Source organism: Maniola hyperantus, chromosome 9 (assembly GCF_902806685.2).
Source record: "Maniola hyperantus chromosome 9, iAphHyp1.2, whole genome shotgun sequence".
In the NCBI taxonomy this organism is placed as follows: Eukaryota; Metazoa; Arthropoda; class Insecta; order Lepidoptera; family Nymphalidae; genus Maniola; species Maniola hyperantus.
Window position 1 is genome coordinate 4766834 of NC_048544.1, and position 23716 is coordinate 4790549.

The window sequence follows — 23716 nt, forward strand, 5'->3', positions numbered from 1 at the left end:
CGAGCGCAAATTTTGCAGCCGGACGAAACACACAACTTTTCATCTCACTATAGCGCGCGATGAAAACGCTTAGTGAGATGAAATGTAAATATCTGTGCCTAAATGAAGCTAGATATACGATCATACGGTTTATGGACTTTATGGCCAGAGATAATAATAATAATTATAAGCTCCATATATTGAGATATACTATTGATAAGTAGATAATAAAAAACAAACACGCAAATGGAAAAGATAGATGTATCCATTCAGTTAACTCGTATAATATGCCAATGAAGTTGATAAGCTAATAAGCTCTACCTACTATGCTACTAAGTACTACCTACTTAAAGATTCAAACAAGGTCAATAAACTATATCGATGTCACAACTCACAAACATAGGTGTCTATTTCAACTTCGAAATGTCTCTTGTGATAATATTATAACCGGCTTTTTAACTTGTGGTAAGACTTGAGAGCATTAGTACTAGAGTGAAGTTGACGAATTAAGGACATGAATCATTTAATAGATGATTTTTCATCTTCAAAAAGTAACGAATAACTAGTAGATACTCTTAGATACACTTATGTAAGAGTTATTTTTACTAAGATTTACTATTTAATATTTAGAATAAGTAGATGATGAGGGTGAATACCCTTCCTTGTCACCCTGTATATTTATCAAGCTACGCCGAACTCTCGATGTACCTATTATGACTCTTGAAGGCTCTGAGAGATATTTATTCTGAGTACCTACCTTGCCAATAATAATTGTATTCTTCACAGAAATGCCCTACAAAGGTTTTCCCAAAAATTATCCGAACCTTATTTGAGTAGGTACACTGTAGTCAAACAAACTGGTTATTTAGAGTACACGACAGGTCGAGATGGCAATCAGGGTATAGGGTGGGGGGACGCCCCGCACACCCGCACCTCACCCGCGCTATTCCACACCGGGTTAGCATTGCGGGTGTGCGGGGCCTCCCCATCCCGATTGCTCTCAACCTGTCGCGTACATGAGTAATGTTGATATTTGCTACTAGAATCTAGATAAGTGAAAAATTTAATTCATACCGTTTTCTCCATACGGAAACTTATTATTTTACCTATGGTTCTGTCATTTGGTAGTTTAGCCGCGAAATTTTTTGATGGAATGGACTTTGCGACGCTCGTACGTCTACCTACGCTAAAACTATTGATTCTACAAAAAAGGTGACTATGTACATAAATTGCCTCTAGTTCAATTTATTACATAACCATTTTCATCGTAAATTGAGTCGGAAAGAAGTTATCGTCAAAAAATTGTTTAAATGGGCGCTATTTTTCCAAGATGGCGGCGTGAACGGCCAAAATACGAGGTGGCAAAATGAAAATTCGGAAAAAGCACGTCAAAATCTATATCGGCAACAGTTTTAACCTTTACTACCTACGTCCTACCATCATACTTAAAGAGGTATTTTAACCTTTTTGAGGTTTTAGGTTAGGAATCATTAATCATTAATTGACTCAGAAGCTGACTAGCTATCCAAATTCCAAACACGGACATTAAATCATCAGAAGCTAAAGTATTCTAAGTACGAAACGTAATGTTGAATGACAATAATATATGTTTTCTAAACATTACACGTTAAACATGAGCAATCGGTAAATTGACTAAATAAATTGATGACGCTCGTATCACTCAGGTTAACGTCCTTAATCCTTATTATTATTTCGAACAAGTAGATACGTCCTAATGAAAAACCCATCGATATAAATGACAAGATATGGTCAAGCGAACAAAATTTTTCACGGTTTAGGAACCAAATAAATCACCGCCACCTCTAAGATACTAATGAACGACCCGTTTGAAATCCAGACGTCACTGAGGTTGCATTGGTGCTAGCACCAATGAGTCGATGCCATTTTGTTTGTTCAATAACCCTGTCCATACGAAGTAATATATAAGTCAATGGAAAACCCGCATTCCTTTACAAAATAACCCGAATTAAAAATAAAATATCTGCCATCCAATAACGTCCTAGAATGACGCATTTAGATTTTTGATAACTAATTGGGTATTTGACTACTTACGTCAAAAATAAATTATTTCTCAGTGATAATTAAATACGTAAAATCCACGTCGTTTGTTAATTTTAAGTGTAATAACCATTTTAAATTATCGATTAAACTAAAAAAGTACGTCATTATGATGTAACTTCACATTCCAGTATTTCATAGAATATTGCATACCTACTATAAGTGCGTGTTTTGACGTTTGATAAAAAGTTATTAATTTGACTAGTTGTCAAATACAGTATTAAAATCGACCACTGATTTAATTAAAGTACCATTAACGTCAGTCGTTACTCGGCGAGGTATGGACGAGGCAATTTAAGTTAGGGGTTTCTCTGAAGGATAAAGTCGGAAATGAAGAGATCCACAGGAGTACGTCACAGGTTTCTTTGAAGGATAAGATTCGAAATGAAGAGATTCACACCCACAGGAGAACCGAAGTCACTGACCAGCCCAATCCATCAACAAGTTGAAATAGCAGTAGGCAAGTCATGCTTGTCGCAGGAGCGATGGCCGTTGGAGCCCGAAATTTCTAGAACGGAATAGGTACCTACAAGTGTTGTGTGGGGCGGCTACCAGCAAGAAGGACTGACGACATTATTTAATGAGATTGACGGAAAATGGCTGATGACTGTGTGGAGTCTCATTGGAAAAGATTATGTTCAGCAGTGGACGTTCGCAGGATGAAACGGTGTTGATAATAATCATGCCACTTAAAGTGCAGATTTTTGAAGTTTCGCACTCCCAGTGAATATAGATATTATCAGTCTATCACCCATCGAGACTTCACAGTCTTCTTTGAATTCTTCAAACGTGAGCAGTGAGCGAAGTCTAACTTATGTTACTTTTAAAATAATTCTATTGTTCATACAATTTTAAGACAGGACAAGACAATGGCCACAAAATTACAGTTCACTCTGACAAAATACTAAGAGACCGTTTATTTTTGATATTTATATTATGCTAAATGTCAGAGGTAAAATTTTTTAAGTGCTATTATCTTGATATGCGAGTCCGCAAATGCCCGCAAAACTTATTTTCAACCGCTGTTAAATCATAAGTTTTTTTACTTATATTACTGAAAAATACCTACTAAAGACTACAGCTACTACATTTGATGTAAATGTCGCAGTTGGATAGTTTAATCAGCTGTTTTACAAAACCAGCAATTGTTTTACAAAACGGCTCCGCTATGTAAAACAGCTTGACAACAACGTTCAATTGGATTCAATACTGCGTGTTTAAATTCAGTAATTATGTAAACAGGTATCTACATCTATATATGGCATTATTTACTCAGTCCATCAACCTACATGCGTCCCCTGCTGAACTTGGGCTTTTCCAAGAGCGCACCACCAAACACGGTTCTCCGCCTTTCTCATCTACCCGCTTACCGCCACTTTAAGTTCGTCGATTCAGCGGGCTGGAGGTCGTCCAGCCCATATTTACTCAGTTCTATTATATATTTAATTAAAATTGCTAAGTATAAGGAAAAATTTAAACAACCGAAAAAAACCACAATCTTTAAAATCTCAACAAGAGCTCGCTTCTATAAAATCGGAAAAGCTCATGATCGCATTGTTTTTCGCAACTTTTTCATGTTCCTCTAACAAACACACTCACATACAAACTTTCAACTTTATAATAAAAAAGTGTGATGTGATCATCATCCGCTTCTGCCCTCCGTGCAATCGGTTAAAAAGAATGGTATTTCATCTTGATTATGTCAAATCGGTGACGCGTACGCTTGCGCAAAGAGGAAACTTGTTATGTAAAGCGTTATTTTTGTAGAGCACTACCGGTGTTCGTTTGCCCGGTTCGCTTAGTGAATTTTGGGAGTTTGGAACTTTATGATAATGGTGCGCCTAAACGTGATATGGCCCCTAGACAAATTAGGCCAGCGCAGACTCCACGTTCGACAGAATCTTTTGGCGTAGGGACTTTACTTTGACGACTTCCATGGCGCAGTGGTGAGCGTTGTGGTCTTATAAGTGGGAAGTTCCGGGTTCAATTCCTGGCAGGGACAATTTGGGAATAAATAGTTTTTAAACAGTCTCTGGTATAGTCTGGTGGCAGGCTTCGGCTATTTTTAGATGTAACATCCGTCAGATCAATTTTATTCGTATAAAATGTAATGTACGCTTTTTGTACCGCAAAATGAAAAAGTTCCGGCGTGCAGATGTTTACCTCAAAGCGAACTTAAATCCACGTACATGAAATCGCGGGGCATTGGTATTGCTAAATAACTTGATACAATATTTTTAGAGTCTTAAAATATTCTTCTTTCTAAGAAGTCTGCATATCACACGCACCGGTATAAAACGTATCAGTAGATGTTCCGGTCTCATTAACAATTTCTCACAGGTCCCCTTGACACGGCCAACTGGTTGATGGTAACGTACTTGGCGGTTACGCAGCTTGCACCCATATTATATTGTTCCAATACGTAATATCCAATATTATGTTATGTAACGTGATCAATGATCATTCTTGGATTTTATATTCTACTAGATGATGCCCGCGACTTCGTCCGCGTGGATTTAGGTTTTTAAAAATCCTGTGGGAACTCTTCAATTTTTACGTCATAATAGCTATCTGCATACTAAATTTCAGCCCGATCTGACTTGAAATCTTGTCGTTGAAATTTGTGTAGGCCTCGCGGACGAAGTCAGGAGCATAAGCTAGTATATTAAAAATCTGAATCAGACCTAAGTTAACATTTAATTTTTGTTTTCATGATTCGTAGCGTTCTGCTACTAATGCTTTTCAGTTTTAGCATCAACGACGGTTACGTAAAATTGCTGGTTTTTTCGGCATCCGTGACTGTTTATTAGTTGCCGGTAGGTATAATGTAATGTTACCACGATATTGCAATGAGCAGTTACGGTGATGCGTTGATAGTTCATCGTCGAGAAATGATTGCAAAAGTTTAGAGGGCAATTTTAATATCAGTCGCTGTATTTACCTAACGACAGCCTGAAAAGTCAATAAATTTTAAAGAGCGTTATATAAAGCGGGATGGATTAACTGATTATTTATATAAGAGTTAAGTCTTTAAACGCTCTTTAAAATCTATTATAAACATAACTGATCCCGGCTTTGCCGGTAGAATGGCCGGCCGTAGCCTCCTACCCTACCAGGCCAGGCACAATTAGAAATTACAAATTCCGAAATTGCTTCCGGTGGGAATCGAACCCGAGACCTGGCACTTTTAAGACCACAGCGCATACCACTGCACCAGGGAGGTTGTCAATACGAAACAAGTTAGTGGCACGTAATAAGCATAACGTTAAGTTCGTTTTATGTTCACAAAATTAAATGAAAATTTTTCATTAACTATAGTCATAATCGTTTATATTACTTAAGTAAATGCGTCTTTAGAAATTCTGTACTTAATCCGCATATAATTATGTGTAATTTGTTAACTTTAATTAGTTTTACTATTATAGCTATAAGCTACACATCGAGTGAAAGTGTTTTTTATTTTGGTAAAAAAATACCTAAATTTATTTTAATTTTTACCTAGCCACGGGGCCACAAAACGGAGACCTAGACCTATAATAATATATGTTCTATAAATCCCTATGTTTTAAGCCATAAATGGGCATAGTCATAACTTTCAAAATGAATTGTTTTTCTAAATCGTTTCTATAATTTTTTTAAATATATTATCTCGTTAATATATAACTAACAATTTTCATCTTAAGCTGTATCATCACATCCACGTGAGAACGCAGAGAAGAAGAGACACTTTGATCTGTTGCTTAGATATTATCAATGCCTGAAGAGCAAATAACCAGCAGTAATGATAACAACATAAGTAAAGGTCGCTAAGTTTGATAACTGATAAGAAAGCTTAAAGTCACAGTCACTCAGTGAGGGATAATCTCTACGTAATCAAATCAGAAATAAGGAGATATCCTGACAAAAACTAAAGTCTTTTGAAGTTAATTGGCAAAGGGAGGGGCATGACTTAACTTTAACTGGGGAGGAAGAGCAAGGACCCTGAGAAACAGGTTTATTAAACTTACTTCAGGGTCCCCGAAGTTTTAAAAATAAATTTTCATTTCATTTCATAACTCAAAAGATCGATCATTGGACTTTAGTGAAGCCAAGGTACTGGAATGACGTCCCAAAGTGGACATAAAATCTCGCAAGCAAATCGAAGGGAACTGGTGGTCAGTGGATATAAACGGCTAAAGACTGTTTGGTGGAACTACCTTCAAGAGTTAGGTCGACATTGGCCGTACCTAATATCACAGTTTTACGATCGTAATATAGTCTAATAACGCAATTGGGTCTTGGACTGTAGTAATAAAATGATGTGATATTTTGTACAGTGGTAGTTTATGAGGCTAGAATTCATTATTAGAGAATTATAATATAAAAAATCATGATTTTTATTTATTTTTAACATTAACGTTACGCCGTTTTTCGGAAGGTGAATAATGACATCACAATTCATAAACGACAAATGTTTTTAAATTTTTTAACATAAAAATAGAGTAATTTCGGCGGGAAAATATTTTTTTTGTTAAAAAATTGTAAAACATATGTCGTTTATGCCTTGTGACGTCATTGATCGCCTTCCGTATAGAGTGACGTTAATAAATAAAATATGTTAAAAAAATTTTTTAATTTTTTTTTTAAATAATGAATTCTAACCCCATAAACTACCTCTATACAAAACATTACGTCATTTTATTACTTACTATAGTCCAAGATGATATTGTGTTAACCATCAAATCAATTAAAGCAATTATTAGGTATCAAGCCTAACTAATAAATATTGATGACAATTAATCTGAAAGGAATTCCCACATTGGACAGCATCCAGTAAATTATTATCTCAACTGCAAGGAATTTAGAAAGGCCTAGTAAAGTAACGGCAATTTCGAACGACTGTGTAGACAAACACACGTTTCTTAATTGATATAAAAACTGTGATATTATAGTTTCGGATTTAAAACTGTTAGTAACTGAGTTATTTAGAGCATGCCTTTAGATTATAAAATATAATATATGCAAGATAAGAACATTATTCTTAAGTAAACAACACAATTACTTAGTTGAACGTTGGAACATGTGAAGTCCTGGGAGAATTTTTTTTAATCATGAATGACTATTATAATTTTAACAAGTCGTGCGTATGAGTATAGGAATTTAATAGAAATAATAATATGTTTAATAGTTACAACCGGGATACTACGTCTTCAAACACAAAATAGTTATTTGTTAAGCATGGCTGCAAAGTTTTTAGGTAGTTTAAGTTTAAGTTTTTCGAGTGCTTGTAAATACCTACCAAACAAGCGAAGGATTCATCGAACCACGAGCGAAGCGAGCATAGAATAGAATATAATCCTGAGCATAGGAATTCCGAATTTGGTTGTCATAAAATTCTTAAAAGAAATGTCATTCATCATTCTGGAATATGAAGATGATTATGAAACCAAACAACATACGAAATTATTTCCATTACCGGAAATAAAAACTCAACGACTGCATTCTTTAGTCAAAGTAAGAATGTCATCTGAGTGTTTCATTCTGGATAACAATCAGACCGCATATTTATAAATATTCAATGTAAACATTTACTTTTCGCGTAGAATCACGTTTTCCAAACGCGCTGATTGCGTCCGTTTCCATGAATTTCAACATTTTGAAGGCTGCGTGGTTGGCCAACACAATGCAGACGGCATTAAACTTAATTACATATGTAAATTTTTATTTAGAAAGGCTTTTAGTGTTCAAGTTATTTTATAGGCATTTATTACTGCCTACAAACATTTACTTATTTGTAACTAGCTGACCCGGCCAACTTCGTACCGCCTAACAGTCGATTAATTTTTTAAAATTTTTCGCTCCGTAAGAACCATCCTCGTACTTCAAGGAATATTATAAAAAAAAGAATTAGCGAAATCGGTTCATCTGTTCCCGAGATTTGCGATCAGCAACACATTTAGCGATTCATTTTTAAATATAGATAATTTCTAAGGTTGATTTGTCTAGATTATACTTGTTTGCCATTTTTAGGAAACGGAAAATTAATTAATTATGTTAGTAGTAATCTTGAATCGACGTGTACCAACCTTTTAAATATGTTTGAGTTAAATTTTCTATCATTACCCTTATCAGTTTCTGTCCTTTTCTTATCAACCCTGGAATTAACTTGTTAAAAGTGACACCATCATAAAATTTAACTAAACCAGATTAACGAGTTTTGAGCAAGTGCGCGTTATTCGATAAAAATACTTAATAGCTTAGTAGTGCAGACTCATAAAAATATATATCAGTTCATTCATCGTCATAATATTTTTTTTAATATTTTTTATTTTATTTGGTGCAGACTATTCACCTGTTCTTACGGAAACTTTGCTGCAATAAATAGCCGTTGCGTTTAAACCTATGAGTTGAGAAAATGATTCAGTCAGCAAAATTTAAAGGGAAAATGTGAAACCGTCCTCTTGTCAATAATCAAGGAGCATGCAATCAGAAGTTTTTGCTCTAGGCTCCTGATGATGCTGCTTTTATCCGTATCTCACTGACAGCTGAGGGCAACCGAAGAAATATTGGATCTCAAACTTAAGAACGCAATAATTGTTGGAACATTATCTATAGAATTTGAAGATGTCATCGTGATATAATGAGCTTACATTAAAGATAACACTATAGGTTAAAACTTTGATATTTTATTATTATTATTATACATACTAGCTTATGCCCGCGACTTTGTCCGCGTGGACTACACACATTTTACCCCCTTAGAGGTTGAATTTTCTTAGCGGGTGTCTACATCATAAATAGTTATCTGCATGCAAAATTTCAGCCCGATTCGTCCAGTAGTGTGAGCTGTGCGTTGATAGATCAGTCAGTCAGTCAGATTTCCCTTTTATATATTTAGATTTATCATGTCTTACACTTGCATCTGCTAGTGATGATTGGTGTTTTGTTTAAAAAACGAAATAATTTCTATACCCATTACCTAACCAAACATTAGATAGGTACTTAGGTACCTGCTTAAGAAGTGAATTAAAAATAAGTATCCATCAAGTTGGCTGAGGTCACATAAATCCCATTGAAGTTACGACGTTTACTGAGCATTAGTCATGGCGACCGACATCATCATAACAATAAAATATCATGTTTTATACGCGTAATAGTTTTTGAAACGTGTTTTCATAATCTACACGCGAGAAAAGTACCTATACATATAAGAGATACACGAATATTATAACAACTTATACCTATACGGATTTTTAAAGCACTAAATTAAGTAGGTCAGTTATTAAGATAAAGAATAGCTTGAAACGTTTTGTATTCGAATCCGATTCGATTCCATATGCTGTGTAAAGAAATGTAGTCAGTAGTCACACACCAGAGGGCAGAAACTCTAGTCTTAAAAACGCCGTTTCACTTTCAAGTTGAATCTTACCAACCAATATTTCACTGTTGGGTAACTAACAAAAACAAAGTTTCTATTAGGTACTATTTAAACCAACCGAAGGCTGAATTACAAATTAGGAACCACGCATCCTACTTGCAATAAAAAACACATCACTCACTTATTCCTCTGTTATCCTTTAAGTATTCGAAAATGCGCGAAAACCTAAACGCCATTTTTGAAATTCGAAATTAGAATGTTGCAACGGTTATACGAAATTAGAACATTTAGAACGCCATTTTACGACGCCGGCGCGAGAGTAACTGACCAGTTACTGTGGTGCACCGTGCAAGTAAGTTTTACTTGTCAATTTGTTTTTTTTTTCGTGAAATGTTTAGGGTTTCCAGACGTCCGGATTCTGAATGGACGTGAATAGCGGTGAAATTTGTAAGCGTCGCGCGTCGATTGGTTGGTCTGTGATCGTCCATTTCTCCGTTTTAAACTCTAATGAAATAATTATATTTTCAAGAAAAGTTATGCAAGACTATGAATAATGTGATAGTACGTTTTAAGTAGAACAATGATGTTGCGCGAATTCCACGCTACGTCCTAGATATCGCTGCACTGACAATTGGGTACCTATTTGACTACATCAAAAATAAATTATTTCTTAATTAAGTGATTATTAAATAGAGGGTCTTCCAAAATACATAAAATCCACGACCTTTGTTGGTTTTCAGTGTAATAACTATTTTAAATTATTGATTAAACTAAAAAAAACACGTCAAATGATTGTGACGTCACACCGGTATTTCATAGAATCTCGTATACCTACTAAGCGCGCGTTTTGACGTTTGATAAAAAGTTACTGATTTGACTAGTTGTCAAATACCGTACTCAGTTGTCGAGCTAGCGAAGGAAGAAGACATAACTCGAACTTTATTGAATGAGGTAGGTAACAATAAAAAGTTGAATTATTTTTAATCGACAAATAATGAAAACCAGCTAAGCTAGGACGTCGCAGATGTGACGATCTTCCAGACAGAAGATCTTCCTTTAAAAAACTGTTCTCAAGGCGTAGACCTGCAGGGAATAAAGCCATCCCTTGTTCAGGGCCGGCAGAGTGGCATATTTAGCTTCAGAGAGTTGCCCTCTATCCTCTGAACCCAACAACATCCATATCGGTGATGGTTACCAAATTTTTTGTGACCCGCCGGACCATCATATAGGTACCTACCTACCTACGGTATCGTCTAAAGCGCTAGGGTGGTAACTATAGCCACGGCTGAAGCCTCTCTCCCACCAGGAGACAATTTAGAAATTAAAAATTCCCGATTGTCCCTGCCAGAAATCGAACCCGGGACACCCCACTTATAAGACCACAGCACTTACCACTGCGGTAGGAAGGACGTTAAAATATGAAAACGTGTACAAGTGTAGGTATGTCATGGCGTTACGGCACGCTGACGTTGGAGGCACGGTAATATTAACATTACCGTGTTGGAGGTGTGCTCCGATTAGTCGATCGTCACGCCAGATTGCTTTACTACAATAGAAGTTTTATTGTGGTTGTTGAACTACCGACACACCATAACTCACAACATAGTAATTTGAACTTGAAACTTGATTCAACATTTGTTTTCGTCCGGGGAGGAAAATAATCCTTATGGAGCCCTCCGGCATGGCGAATTCCATTGGAGATATTCTTTATATATCTTTGGTACAGAGACAGCTTGCACCCCGAAGACGGACATATAGTCATATATACTATTCTATATACTGCACCTGCCTACCTAATTATTGTTTGCTTTACCTTTGCTTTCGTCACACTGATAACACATTAATTAATTTTGTTGATCAAACGTAGAATCTAATCACTGTACAATTCTTTTTGAAATATTTTATCTGCCAATCTGCCAATTTATCTGTAATGTGACGTATGAATAATATCCCACACCCGGCTTTAATATAAGTGACGTATGAAATCTACTTACAAATTTTTGGCTATCTAGTACTTTATCTTCCTTACTAAGGACACTACGGATGTATAGTAAGAATTGTAATTATTATTTCGTGAACAGATAATTTTTTTATTTATCTTTCTATAATGCCCAGTACAAGCTCGCAGTATAAGCTAACAAAACCTATAATTAATCGAGGTATGTATTTTATGTTATCTTTTGCAATGAAAAGTTATGGGGGGCGGCCGAGAGTAAACAAAAGTGCACTTTGTGTAATTGTAGTAAAGTCAATATTAAATTAATAAAGTTTAATTACATGAGAGGCAGTGTTTGCGTTTGAAGTTAACAATATTGCAATGAGTTACTGGAATTTCCATCTTTTTAATTATTAATACTTACCTACGTAGTAATATTTTAAATAATATACAAATTTCCGATGAATCCATTATTAATCTCCTAGCATATTATTCTTAGAATTTAATCTATCACAACTAACACATTATAAAATCTACGTTTTTATTTGTGTCATAAATCTCATAATTTAAATATGACGCATCCGCCTTTACTTTAAAAATCTGCAAAAAATGGCGGAAATTTTATTACCTACCTGCTTCTTTGATATAGGCAAGGTATAGGTATCAATTATGGGGGAAAAAGGAAAATACGTAGATAATGGGTATACCTATCTACACGTATTTTATTAAACAGATATATTCACTTTAGTTACTTAGTAATAACTAAAGTGAATATATCTATAAGTAGTATAATTTGTTTCAAATCTTGCGACGGATTTTTACATGAATTTCGTTCACAGTGACCCTTACCGCACGATTGCTCTGTCTAGATGGCTTCGTCGAACCTCTCGTAGGTAATAACATACTATCCTTATTCTATGATACATATAACTTTTCGTGTACTCCAGATCCCAACCCTGATGCTTCATGCTTTAAGTAAGTAACCAAACCCGTATATGGGTAGTAGATATATGTCCATGCAGAAGGGTCGGACGTTGTATCGAACTTATGAATTTATGGGTACCTACCAATTCTAATTGGTTATAATAAAATTGTATAACTTAAGAGGTTTTATGTTAATTTACGCATTAGTTTAGTTTTAAATTATTAATTCAATCATTTCAATATTACGCAAACAAATTTGAGATAAATAAAATTTTATCTATAAATCTACATTTTAGGGTGCTATAAACATTTATTTTGGGTTTCTTATAACATTTATAACCCCTGTAGGAAATCGTACCCGTTACCCTTGAATCGCGTTCCGGTTGAACCATCGGCATTGGAAACTCATTAGTGGCTAATTATTTAATAAAATCTATTTCATCACTATAATTCAATCCATAGTTCAAGGAAATTTATTGTTTCAATTTAACCATTAAGGCTTTGTAAAAAATGGTGTAAAAATTGTTTAATGGTGCACGTAGTTTGACGCTGGTTTTACTAATAGCAATTTTTAGTGTTTTTTTAGGACAATAATCTACAAGGTATCACAAGCTTTATTCACTACTAGCTTATGCCCGCGACTTCGTCCGCGTGGACTACACAAATTTTAAACCCCTGGGTTGATCTTAAACTATGAGATTTTAACATATGAGCTTAATAAAATATGTAATACTGCTAATTGCAAAAATATTAACTACAAAACTTCTTTATAGACACTTCAAAACTGACAGAGTTTCAAACAAACTTCAAACCCCTTTTACCCCTCCAGGGGTTGAATTTTGAAAAATTCTTTCTTAGCGGACGCCTACGTTATAATAGCTATCTGAATGCCGAATTTCAGCGTGATCTGTCCAGTAGTTTGAGCTGTGCGTTGATAGATCAGCCAGTCAGTCACCTTTTCCTTATATATATATATAATCCGCCAAAACAGGCAAATCTGTGTGATACAACGTGCAGGATGCGATTTGCAGTATGCCCGCCCGCCCGCCCTATCACTCGATATCACCCTACCAAAGAAGCAGGAACAGTGAATTGTTTTATGTACATAAAACACCACACAAATCTTCTACAACACACTCAACGTAGAGTATGCGACAGGTCGAAATGGCAATCGGGGAGGGAACGCCGCGCACACCGGCACAGCCCCCGCGCTAACCCGGTGCGGGAGAGCGCGGGTGACGTGCGGGTGTGCGGGGCGTCCTCACGCCTCATACCCGGATTTCATCCTGTCGCGGACTATATTATGTACGTTTTACCCCGATACCGACCCTAGTCCACCAAGTGGGCAAGTAGGTACTTAGGGATTTGCATACTACACACCGCACCGTTGAGAACATTATGGGAACATCTAAGGCATGGGTTTCCTCACAGCATTTTCTTCACCGTTAAAGCAAGTGATATTTTATTAGGTACTTACTCATAACAGTGACAAGGTACATTAAACATTAAATTAAAGTATAGCATTCTGCAGGTTTTCAGTTTTCGCTTGGTACCTATATTATATTTACATATTATGTACTTACTCAATTTACGTAAGCACACTGAAAATGGCAAAAAAATTAATTATCTTGTATTATCACTTAAATTCAAGGTAAATCAAGATGATACTTGAACACGCAAATCAGGCAGTTATTTGAATCTAATAGCTGTATTTATTCAAATTGCACATCATTTAAAAAAATCGTACTTAACATTTTAATGTAAAAGTTTGGATGTGTGTTACTCCTTCCACAATGACTAAACTGATCTGGCCAGGAATGGAGATAGCTTATACCCTGAATAACACAAAACATCTAGGCTACTTTTTATCCCGGAAAATCACAGAATGCACACAGCCGCTGGCATTTTCTAATATTTATCTATCTTTTCTAATAGATCACTTGAATTATCTTCTACAACTTATTAATTCCTTCTATCTCAAACTCAATCGACAATAAAATAAAATTGTAGAGTGGACCACCAAATACTAAATCCATCCACTGCATCATCATTCATCACTTATCACCAGATGAGATTGCAGTCAAGTTAACTTGTAATTGAATAATAAACGATATAATATTAGACTTTCGAGAGTTTCTGGGATAAAAAATAGCCTATACCTACCACTCGACTATACATGCAAAAATCACGTCGATTGAAGGACAAAACCAACAAACAAACAAACACATTATCGCATTTATAATATGGTAACTGACTGACTGACTGACTGACCTATCAACGCACAGCTCAAACTACTGGACGGATCGGGCTGAAATTTGGCATGCAGATAGCTATTAGGCATCCGCTAAGAACGGATTTTTGAAAATTCAACCCCTAAGGGTGAAATAGGGTTTGAAATTTGTGTGGTCTTCGTCCACGCAGGCGAAGTCGCAAGCATAAGCTAGTACGAGTATAAAGTATGCTTCTATTCTTATATTCGTCACGTCTGGATTGACCTCTATACTCACTCACGATGTAGGTACCTGAGGCACGTTTGCAACATCACGTACTATATCCTAATTGGAAATTAAATACCAAGATGTCCGGGACTCCAATGATTTAGACTTTAACGCCCGCGCCGGACGGTTATAGCTACTTAGTTTTTTTTTCATTCAATTTATATTCTTCGGCATCGAGTGATTTACGATGGATGGATTAGCTTGGCAATAAAAGATACAACTCAGAATAATAAGCAGCCGTGAGTCGTGACTGAATTCCAGGGCACATTCACCTAGTGCATGTCTTCTCAATGACACCACTGGTCGACACTACGCACTAGGGTGTCGTTCACAGTCAAGTAACGACACCACCGCCGACTATAAATAATTGTTTTCTTAACGTAGAACCTCACTAGTCGGCGGTGGTGTCATTACCAAAATCAAATTCTAATCTAAATATATAAAAGGAAAAAGTGACTGACTGACTGATCTATCAACGCACAGCTCAAACTACTGGACGGAACGGGTTGGGTATGCAGATAGATTGTGACGTAGACATCCGCTAAGAAAGGATTTTTTAAAATTGAACCCCTAAGGGGGTAAAATAGGGGTTTAAAATTAAAATAAAAACGAAGTCGTAGGAATAAGCTAGTATAATTATTTATAAACGGTACCCCTGACCCCAGTGGTGTCGTTGACAAGACATAGGCCCAGTGATGCAGCTAGGCATTAGTGAATCGATTTATCGATCGATAACTACTGAGGCTGCAGTCATACCTACTATTTTGTATACTGTTTCCGTACAAGCTATTACCTTCTGGCAGTTTTGTAGAAAATGACCTACTGACATATCAACATACCTAACTACAGCTCAAACCACTGAGTCTAGAGAGACTTGAAATTTTTGTATGTAGGTTATCTCTATAAGCCGCACTAAAAAAACTTTTGAGAAATTCTTATGAGCTTTTTAAAATCGTGGCTCCACGTGGACGACGCTGATTTATATAAAAAAAACGTTAATTAATAATTACCGTCGTCTAAGGGAAAGAGGCTGCGATCTGCACTCTGGGGCCAACTCCAAAGATTGTCCATCGCCATTCAGCGCGGCAATGCTGCTGGGCAACTTTGGCCCAGGGGCAACCAGGGCCGTGGACTTTTTGAAGACGTTGTTACCAAATAATAATTTACACTTATTTAATTTTAGTTTAAAGAATTTTTGACATTGTTAATTGTATAATTTTTATATAAGTAGGTTTAGATAATTTAATACCAGGATTTTTGCTTTGCAAATTAAGTGGTACCGCTAAGCCCAAGGCGATTGTATCACTATTCACTAGGCAAGGCAACAGTTTATTACTAAGTAATTAATCGTATGCGTCTCACGCACTGGGTAACCTCTGCTAGTCTCTGGTGGTCACTTGGTCTAGGTTATGTAGAAAGTAGAACCATAAGGATGTTTTAATTTCTCATTCTTTGTAGTAAGTAACTAACCAGGTAAGTAACTACTTAGTAAAGTTTACTTACTTAGGTAGGTACTTCCTGCGTAGAAACAAAACTTATATTTTCGATCTCTACACAATAATAATTACCTAATGAAGATAATAACAGACTCCCTGAAGCAAAATTTAACAAAAGTAGATTTTCAAATATAAATACCTCTCGTTCAGAAAAATCTTATCAAACCCGTACCGATCCGTCCGATTTGCAAAATAACAATTTTATTTAAAATCACATAACAACAAATTAAGAATCACAGCAGCTTTGTAAGTTGCATGTCTGATTTATCTTACCTCGGGAACAATGGATGATTTATCAAATCTGTTTTGGGAATAAATACTAAATGAAAGATTGAAACAAGACAAGAATAACTCAAATTATTTAATTTTGAAACAGGATTTTTTTTCCGTTATATTTTAGATTTATTTCAAGTGTACCTTTAGGATTTAGATCGTTTTACTCTTAATTATTTATGATCAGCTAAGGTGGATTTTCTTAATTATTCGACACGTATAAAAAAAAGTTTATTTTTTCTATTTGCAATGTTTTTTTTTTGATGTTTTTTTTGTACTCCTTGATTTTTATGATGAAGTTAGCGAGATGACCCCTTGGAATTTCTGTTTGCAACTTGTTTGCAAACTGTAATTTGTGTTTTGCCAGATAAGTACTTAATCAGAACCCGTATTATAAATGCGTTTGTTTGTTGATTTGTCCTTCAATCATGTCGCAACGGTGCAACGGATTGACGTGATTTTTTGCATAGGTATAGATAAAGACCTGGAGAGTGACATAAGCTACTTTATCCCGGAAAATCAAAGAGTTCCCACGGGATTTTTAAAAACCTTATTCCAAGCGGACGAAGTCGCGGGCATCAGCTAGTACTTAGTAATCTTTAAGAATTGGAAACGGGAAGTTTGCATTATTGAACAGAAACATACAATACTTCAGTTCTTTATATTCCAAATGCCCAAAACAGAACATTAAAGTCTAATGTCAAAGCGCTTAAAGTTTACTTTTCAATGCGCATACGTGCATAGCTACTCTTATCAGACGTTTTTCAGTACTTTTGGAAGAAAAACAATAAGACTAAAACTTAAACAAAAATGAGTTGGCAACAACATAAAGTTGAAGAGATTGGTTTAAATGAATACATACATGTACATGATGATCAATGATCATTGTATGGATATTAAAAAATACCAAGTAACTTATTGCCTTCTTAAAATAACTCTTCCCGGTAAGTCTGATGTGCCTACGTTCATGGAAGGATATCTAATTGTTTTGGATTTGTTTGGATGCCATTTTTAGGGTTCCGTACCTAAAAAGGATAAAAAGGGACTCTTATGGGATCACTTCGTTGTCTGTCTGTCTCACAAGACCCGTCAAAAAAATCAAAATCTATAGGGTACTTCTCGTTGACCTACCTATGGAATTATGAACGTCTTATGCTTAGAATAAGCACATAATAAAAATAGCCTTTATTTCCAAAACATGCGATAGGATTTACATTATTTTTACATATTAGATAAAATTGAGATAAGTATTTACAATATAATATTACATTAAATTAGATTATTAAATATTTATAACAACTATTTACATATTAATTATAATGTATTACTTTTAAATTTTTATATTTTTATTTTTCATGTACCAAAATAGTAGTTAGAAAGTAATAAGTTACATTGGAAAAGTAATAATTAAGTTACATTGGAAATGCTTATGAGTTTTAAATTATTTTGAGATTTTATTTACGAATAAGCACAAGTGAAGGGTTTTTCCCTTTCCGAGAACCGTGAATTTGTGGTTTCTTTTACTATGGTAATACGGAACCCTTCGTATGCAAATCATACTCGCACTTGACCGATTTTTTATTGATGACTTTGATGTAGGTAGTTACCTGGTACCTCAATGTCTTTAATACTGTTTCGTTCAGTTTCTTTCTTTATTTGATCGTTCCTTGTGGGTACGATTAAATCGTGTTTAAAAAATATTCTCTGCACATACCTTTGCACTTGAACTTGGACTTTGGAGCTGAGGACTGAGGTTAATGAGCCTTTGCAGCAAGGTTTTATTTTTATCTTTATATTAATATTGTTTTTATAGATCATAATATTATATTGTTCGCGACAGATTGAGATGGCAATTTTCTAGTGAGATGACATCACATGCTTACCGGGTAATCAATATCGATATTTTATTTGGTCGCTAGTCAACGCACAGCTCAAACTACTGGACGGATCGGGCTGAAATTTGGCATGCAGATAGCTATTATGACGTAGGCATCCGCTAAGAAAGAGTTTTTAAAAATTCATCCCCTAAGGGGGTATAATAGGGATTTGAAATTTTTGAAGTCGCGAGCATAAGCTAGTAAAATATAAAATAATAAATGGCTGCAACTTCGTCCGCGTGGGTTAGAGTTGTACAATTGAAACGCTTAAAAGTTGAATTTTCCGGGATAATAGTAGGCTAGGTCCGTTTCCGAGATCAAACCCAAACTCTATCCTGTCTCGGTACCAAACGTCAAAATCAGTTTAACGGGTGGGTCGTGCAAAAACAACAGAACTCACTTTCGAGTTTCACATTTACCTATAATATTAAGTAGTAGTAGTAGTGGATTTAAGTCATTAATTTTCTTTTAATTAAGTTTTGAGTCATCATAAAGATTTTCTTCTCGTTGCATTCTAAGATAACGTTTCTTCCGTTAAATTATTATTACGAATCAACGTAAACGTTTGCCGTTTCGTATCACGCAAGAATATTTCACACGCACTTCGAGACCAACTAGCGCGTAGAATACCTAGCTGTCACGCACACTTATATAAAAAAAATCACACTTTTTATTACCTAGATAGGTTACTTCCGCGATTATAGAAAATAATCTGAGTTCATTTAGGGGCTTCATACACAACTTCAGTCTGCAAGAGTGACAAGGCATTTTGGCAAGCTGTACGAAAAAAAATTTGCAAACATCATCATTGTTTCCATAGACGTCCACAGCTGGTCCTATGTTTTTGAAGTTAGAGATGTGAGTAGGTAAGTGAGGCGTTTTGCAGCGGGAAAACTTCTTATATAGCCACCTTTAGCAATTTCTCTGGTTTTGTCTTTTATGGATGATTTATTTGCTTTGTTTGTATAGTTTCACTATTTGTAATCACTATTAGCACTCAAAACTAATGAACCACTGTATTTTAGTTGAATTACTATTTTTAATAATTTTTAACACGACTGGATTTTATATTCACTGCACTCGCCATCAACAGCGTCTCCTTTCATCATGTTTGTATAGTTAGAGCATTATCAATTTCACAAGTCAAAACGTGCTAATTGAAGTAGGTACCTACGTATGTCATTCTGCGTCTTTAGGAGTCATAAAGTCATTTAAATTTATAGTCACTCGACCATTTCAACCATACATTTTAATTCTTTGTTTACTGCTGCATAGGATGTGTTTACTTTATAGTTATATACGTATCTGTCTTATAACTTGCCTATACCTACATAAAATAAACCTATACGTATTATAAATTAAGTAATATTAAGTACAAATAATTTATTCTGACCAAGAGTAGAATATTTGCCATGCTTAGGCTGATTTTTCACGAGAGATGTGCTATGCTACGTTGCTATAAACTAGTTATATACCTATATACAAGATATTAATATATTAAATCCCAGGTGCATTGTCAAGATTTATCACGCCCAGTGAAGGATAACATTTTGTGGAGAAATTTTGAGATGCGTTTTTCGTACAATTATGGACCGTGTTAGGATTAACTGTTACGGATTAGTGGATTAGAAACATGCGAGTATTATAATAATAAAATAATAATAAATCTTTATTTTTAGATGAAAATCCAGAGCTATACAATATAATAAAATAACGTTTAGATGAAATTAAATTAAAATAAAATATTAAATCTGATAATTATTATTCGTTTAAGCCCGATGCATCTAAATTGCCTTATTAACCCGCTATTATAATAGAATATGCATAGTTATCTACCTATCTGAATTCCAGATTATTAAATTTTCATGGTCTTTGTTATAACCATCGATATAAATGACAAGATATGGTCAAGCGAACAATATTTTTCACGGTTTTGGAACCAAATAAATCAGCGCCACCTCTTAGATACTAATGAACGACCCGTTTGAAATCCAGACGTCACTGAGGTTGCATTGGTGCTAAAGCACCACTGAGTCGGTGCCATTTTGTTTGTTCAATAACGTTTAAAATTTGTCCATACGAAGATACGCGATTACCCCGCAAATTGATTTTTGAGTTGATTTTTTTTGCTCTTATAGTTTCGGAAAAAAGTGGCTGTGACAATACGGACAGACAGACTTGTAGTTAACGTTTTACTTACACAGCTATGATATCATGTATTTATTTACAAAGTAAGTATATTTTCAGAGTAATAAGAAGAGGTTTTTACGCGAGAGTGTGATATAAATACCTAGGCTGTTTATGTCATTCCTTTCGCAAGAGAATTCTAAACAGGTTGAGCGGGTATTTTTAATCACGTTGCAGATACCGTTTGAGGCGATGCCAGTGGATGGCTTACGAAGAAAGAAAACCAGAATATGTTATTAATTTCGGCTTTGAATCTATTGGTTCTATTGCGTAAATTAAAAAACGGTCAAATGCGAGGCGGACTCGCACACGAAGGTTCCGTGCCATCGAACTGCGTACAAGATTATATTTACTTTTTATTTTTTTATTAACATGGCCGCTATTTTTTTAATTTTTATTATTTCTTGTTTTAGCGGCAATAGAAATATACAATCAAATTATAATATTAGTATTATAATATTTAGTAGCCTTTATAATATTAGTATTATATTATATATCGTGAACAAAATAAAAAATATCTAAGTAATAAAAATTATTATGCTTGCGAAAAATACTGATATTGAAAATAAAGTATAATTATTATACATAGCAACTTTATACAAATTATAAAATTTATAAATAATTATGTATGGCATTAATATACTTATGTAAACGTTTATTCATTAAGAAGGCTGGTAGATAATATAAAATTATATTGTGTTCCCATTCAAAAGTTTCAATTATTGTTTAGATATTAGCATAGTTCCCATAGTTACAGGTACTACAAAAAAAATTTATAGTTTACCTCATACTTACAACACAGTTACATCTGATTACTAAAAACAACAATCAAACTAACAAATTAGTTAGGTAATTGTTTATAATTACGTATATTATGTCGTCAACACAATAAAATTTATCATCAAAATTATTAGAGGTAGATACCTATTCGCTAAGTTTTGTAACCGAGATACAATAAATTGTGTAAGTTTTGAAGTGAATTATTACTTAGGTACCTCCATTAAAAATTTTATATACTAATTTAGTTTTTTAATAAGGATAATTATATAATACAAGGTTAATTCACTTCAACAAAGTTGAACCTGCTTTGCAGGTTTTGTTTTATATACTGCACAACTTTTTCACTAAGAAATAAAAAACCTGACCAAGTAGGTAACTATTAGCTAGGTTATTGTGGTATGAGCACATTATGTTTTATTTCCAATATACATAATTATATTAGTGGCTTATGACGTATTTCATTAGAATTTATAGTAGGTACCTATTCATAAATTGATTGCCGACATCTAGGAATCAAAGCAATCAAATTAACATTTTAAAAAATTACGGCTTTGACGGGTGAGTCTACATCCCAAATTACCTTTAGCTAAGATTGTTAACGACTTAGGAAAACTTTCCGTTGCGCCGACAAAAGGATAAAGGACTTTCAATCCGTCTTGCTGTTGGGTTTGTATTTTTAACAGACTTCAAAAAAGGAAGAGGTTCTCAATTCGACTGTGTTTTTTTTGTATGTTTGTTACGCGATTACTCCGCCAATTATGAACCGATTTTGATGATTCTTTTTTGTTTGGCATGCCATTTTAATTTGGTGAAGATTTGATGAATATCTTTGGAGAACGGAACTCCTCAATGGATAAGAGTAAATTGCTCGCGATCAGTATAATACCTTAGTAAACAGTAGCTTTTTAACCAGGCATAGCATATTTTAATACCGGGGTCACTGAAAATTTTGTGAAATAAAAATCTCAAAAAAACTGACTTCAATAACGACAAGCACTAAAAAAATAAAATTATTTTTTACCGAATATAACTATACAAGAATTAATGTACTTCACTACTTAGTTCCATAAGAATATTTTTTGAAGTCGGTACCAATGAGGTGCCAAATGCCAATGTGGATTGTGGAGTCCCAAAACAATATGAAGAATAAATTGGTTTGTGCGGCTAATTGGGCACCAGCTCCAAAAATATTACTATAGAACTACATTAACTCTTGTATACCTACTTATACCCATTCGATAATAAATTAATTAATTTTTTAATATTTAGTGTTTGTGGTTATTAAAGTCGGTTGGGTTTTTTGAAAAATTTGAAGGTCTTGTTCATGTTTTAAGTATTTATTTATTCCAAGTCATGTCATAGTAACAAGTGTCAAGTTTATTTACCGTTACAATACTTGTAGATATACATAGGTAATTAATTTGATCATTCGAATCAGTCATTTGAAGAAACCAGTCATTTGAAAACTGTTTGCATTTATATTTAACAGCTTATCTACGTCTGAGGAATTTGAATGAGAATTCAACCAAACACTACCTACTGACAATACACTATTTCAAAACAAGTTCACACTACGTACTTACCAGTAAAATTATCTTTTAAGGGTTTTTTCCTTTTGAGGTACGGAACCCTAAAACTATCATCGAAAAATATTGATAGCACCTATTTTTATGCAATGCAAATTATTATTTGAATTATTGAAATATTATTATTGAAATTTAAGGTACCAGATGCCTAAGTAATGTACCTACTTAGTTTTATGAACTTCGAGCACATGCCTTAGGTGATAAGTAGGTATGTAAATTAATTGATGGTTGAGTAATTCACTGACTACAAAGAAAGTTGTGTTGGCATTTATCTTACCAACAGTTTTGCCTTAAGTAAGTACCTATCTCATAAATATTTTCTTACCAGCAGCCTTTGTAAAGTTGACTGATAACAATTTCTCAAAATAAAGATATTTTTAAAGAAAACGTTGAAAAAGCGTACTTACCTAAACAAAGCATTGACTTTCCAAAATACCAATAAAACAATGGAATAGAAAGATCAAATTAAAATCGCATACTTACACCACTTCCTTAGGAATGCGCTTGTGAGCTTTGCGCATAACTTGTCACGGCCCTGCATCCTGAGGAACTGTCAAAACACAATTGTACGAACACAAAAAGCACACACAACACCACACAACACTAGATCCTCCCCATTGAGTGTTATTCTTATTTGTTTTGAACTCCGCCGCAAGCGACTTGCTCTCCCACTGGCGGTCGATCGCGAACTACTTCGTATACAACTCCGAAGTTGGACGTGCGTATGCGCAAACCTGCAGTACA

General features: G+C 34.7%; 1 protein-coding gene across 3 annotated transcripts in view; it reads right to left on the minus strand.

The window, feature by feature from the left end:
- emp (epithelial membrane protein) overlaps positions 1 to 23716 on the minus strand; it is a 90971-nt gene that overhangs the window by 29395 nt on the left and 37860 nt on the right. Inside the window, exon 2 of one of the 3 annotated variants that reach the window (XM_034971564.2) lies at positions 23456 to 23706. In XM_034971564.2, coding sequence (XP_034827455.1) covers positions 23456 to 23513 — 58 coding nt within the window. In that variant the 5' untranslated portion in view covers positions 23514 to 23706. Of the gene's footprint in view, positions 1 to 9596; positions 9744 to 15783; positions 15985 to 23455; positions 23707 to 23716 lie in introns of those variants that run through there. The other 2 variants (XM_069500712.1, XM_034971565.2) reach the window with 2 other exon arrangements.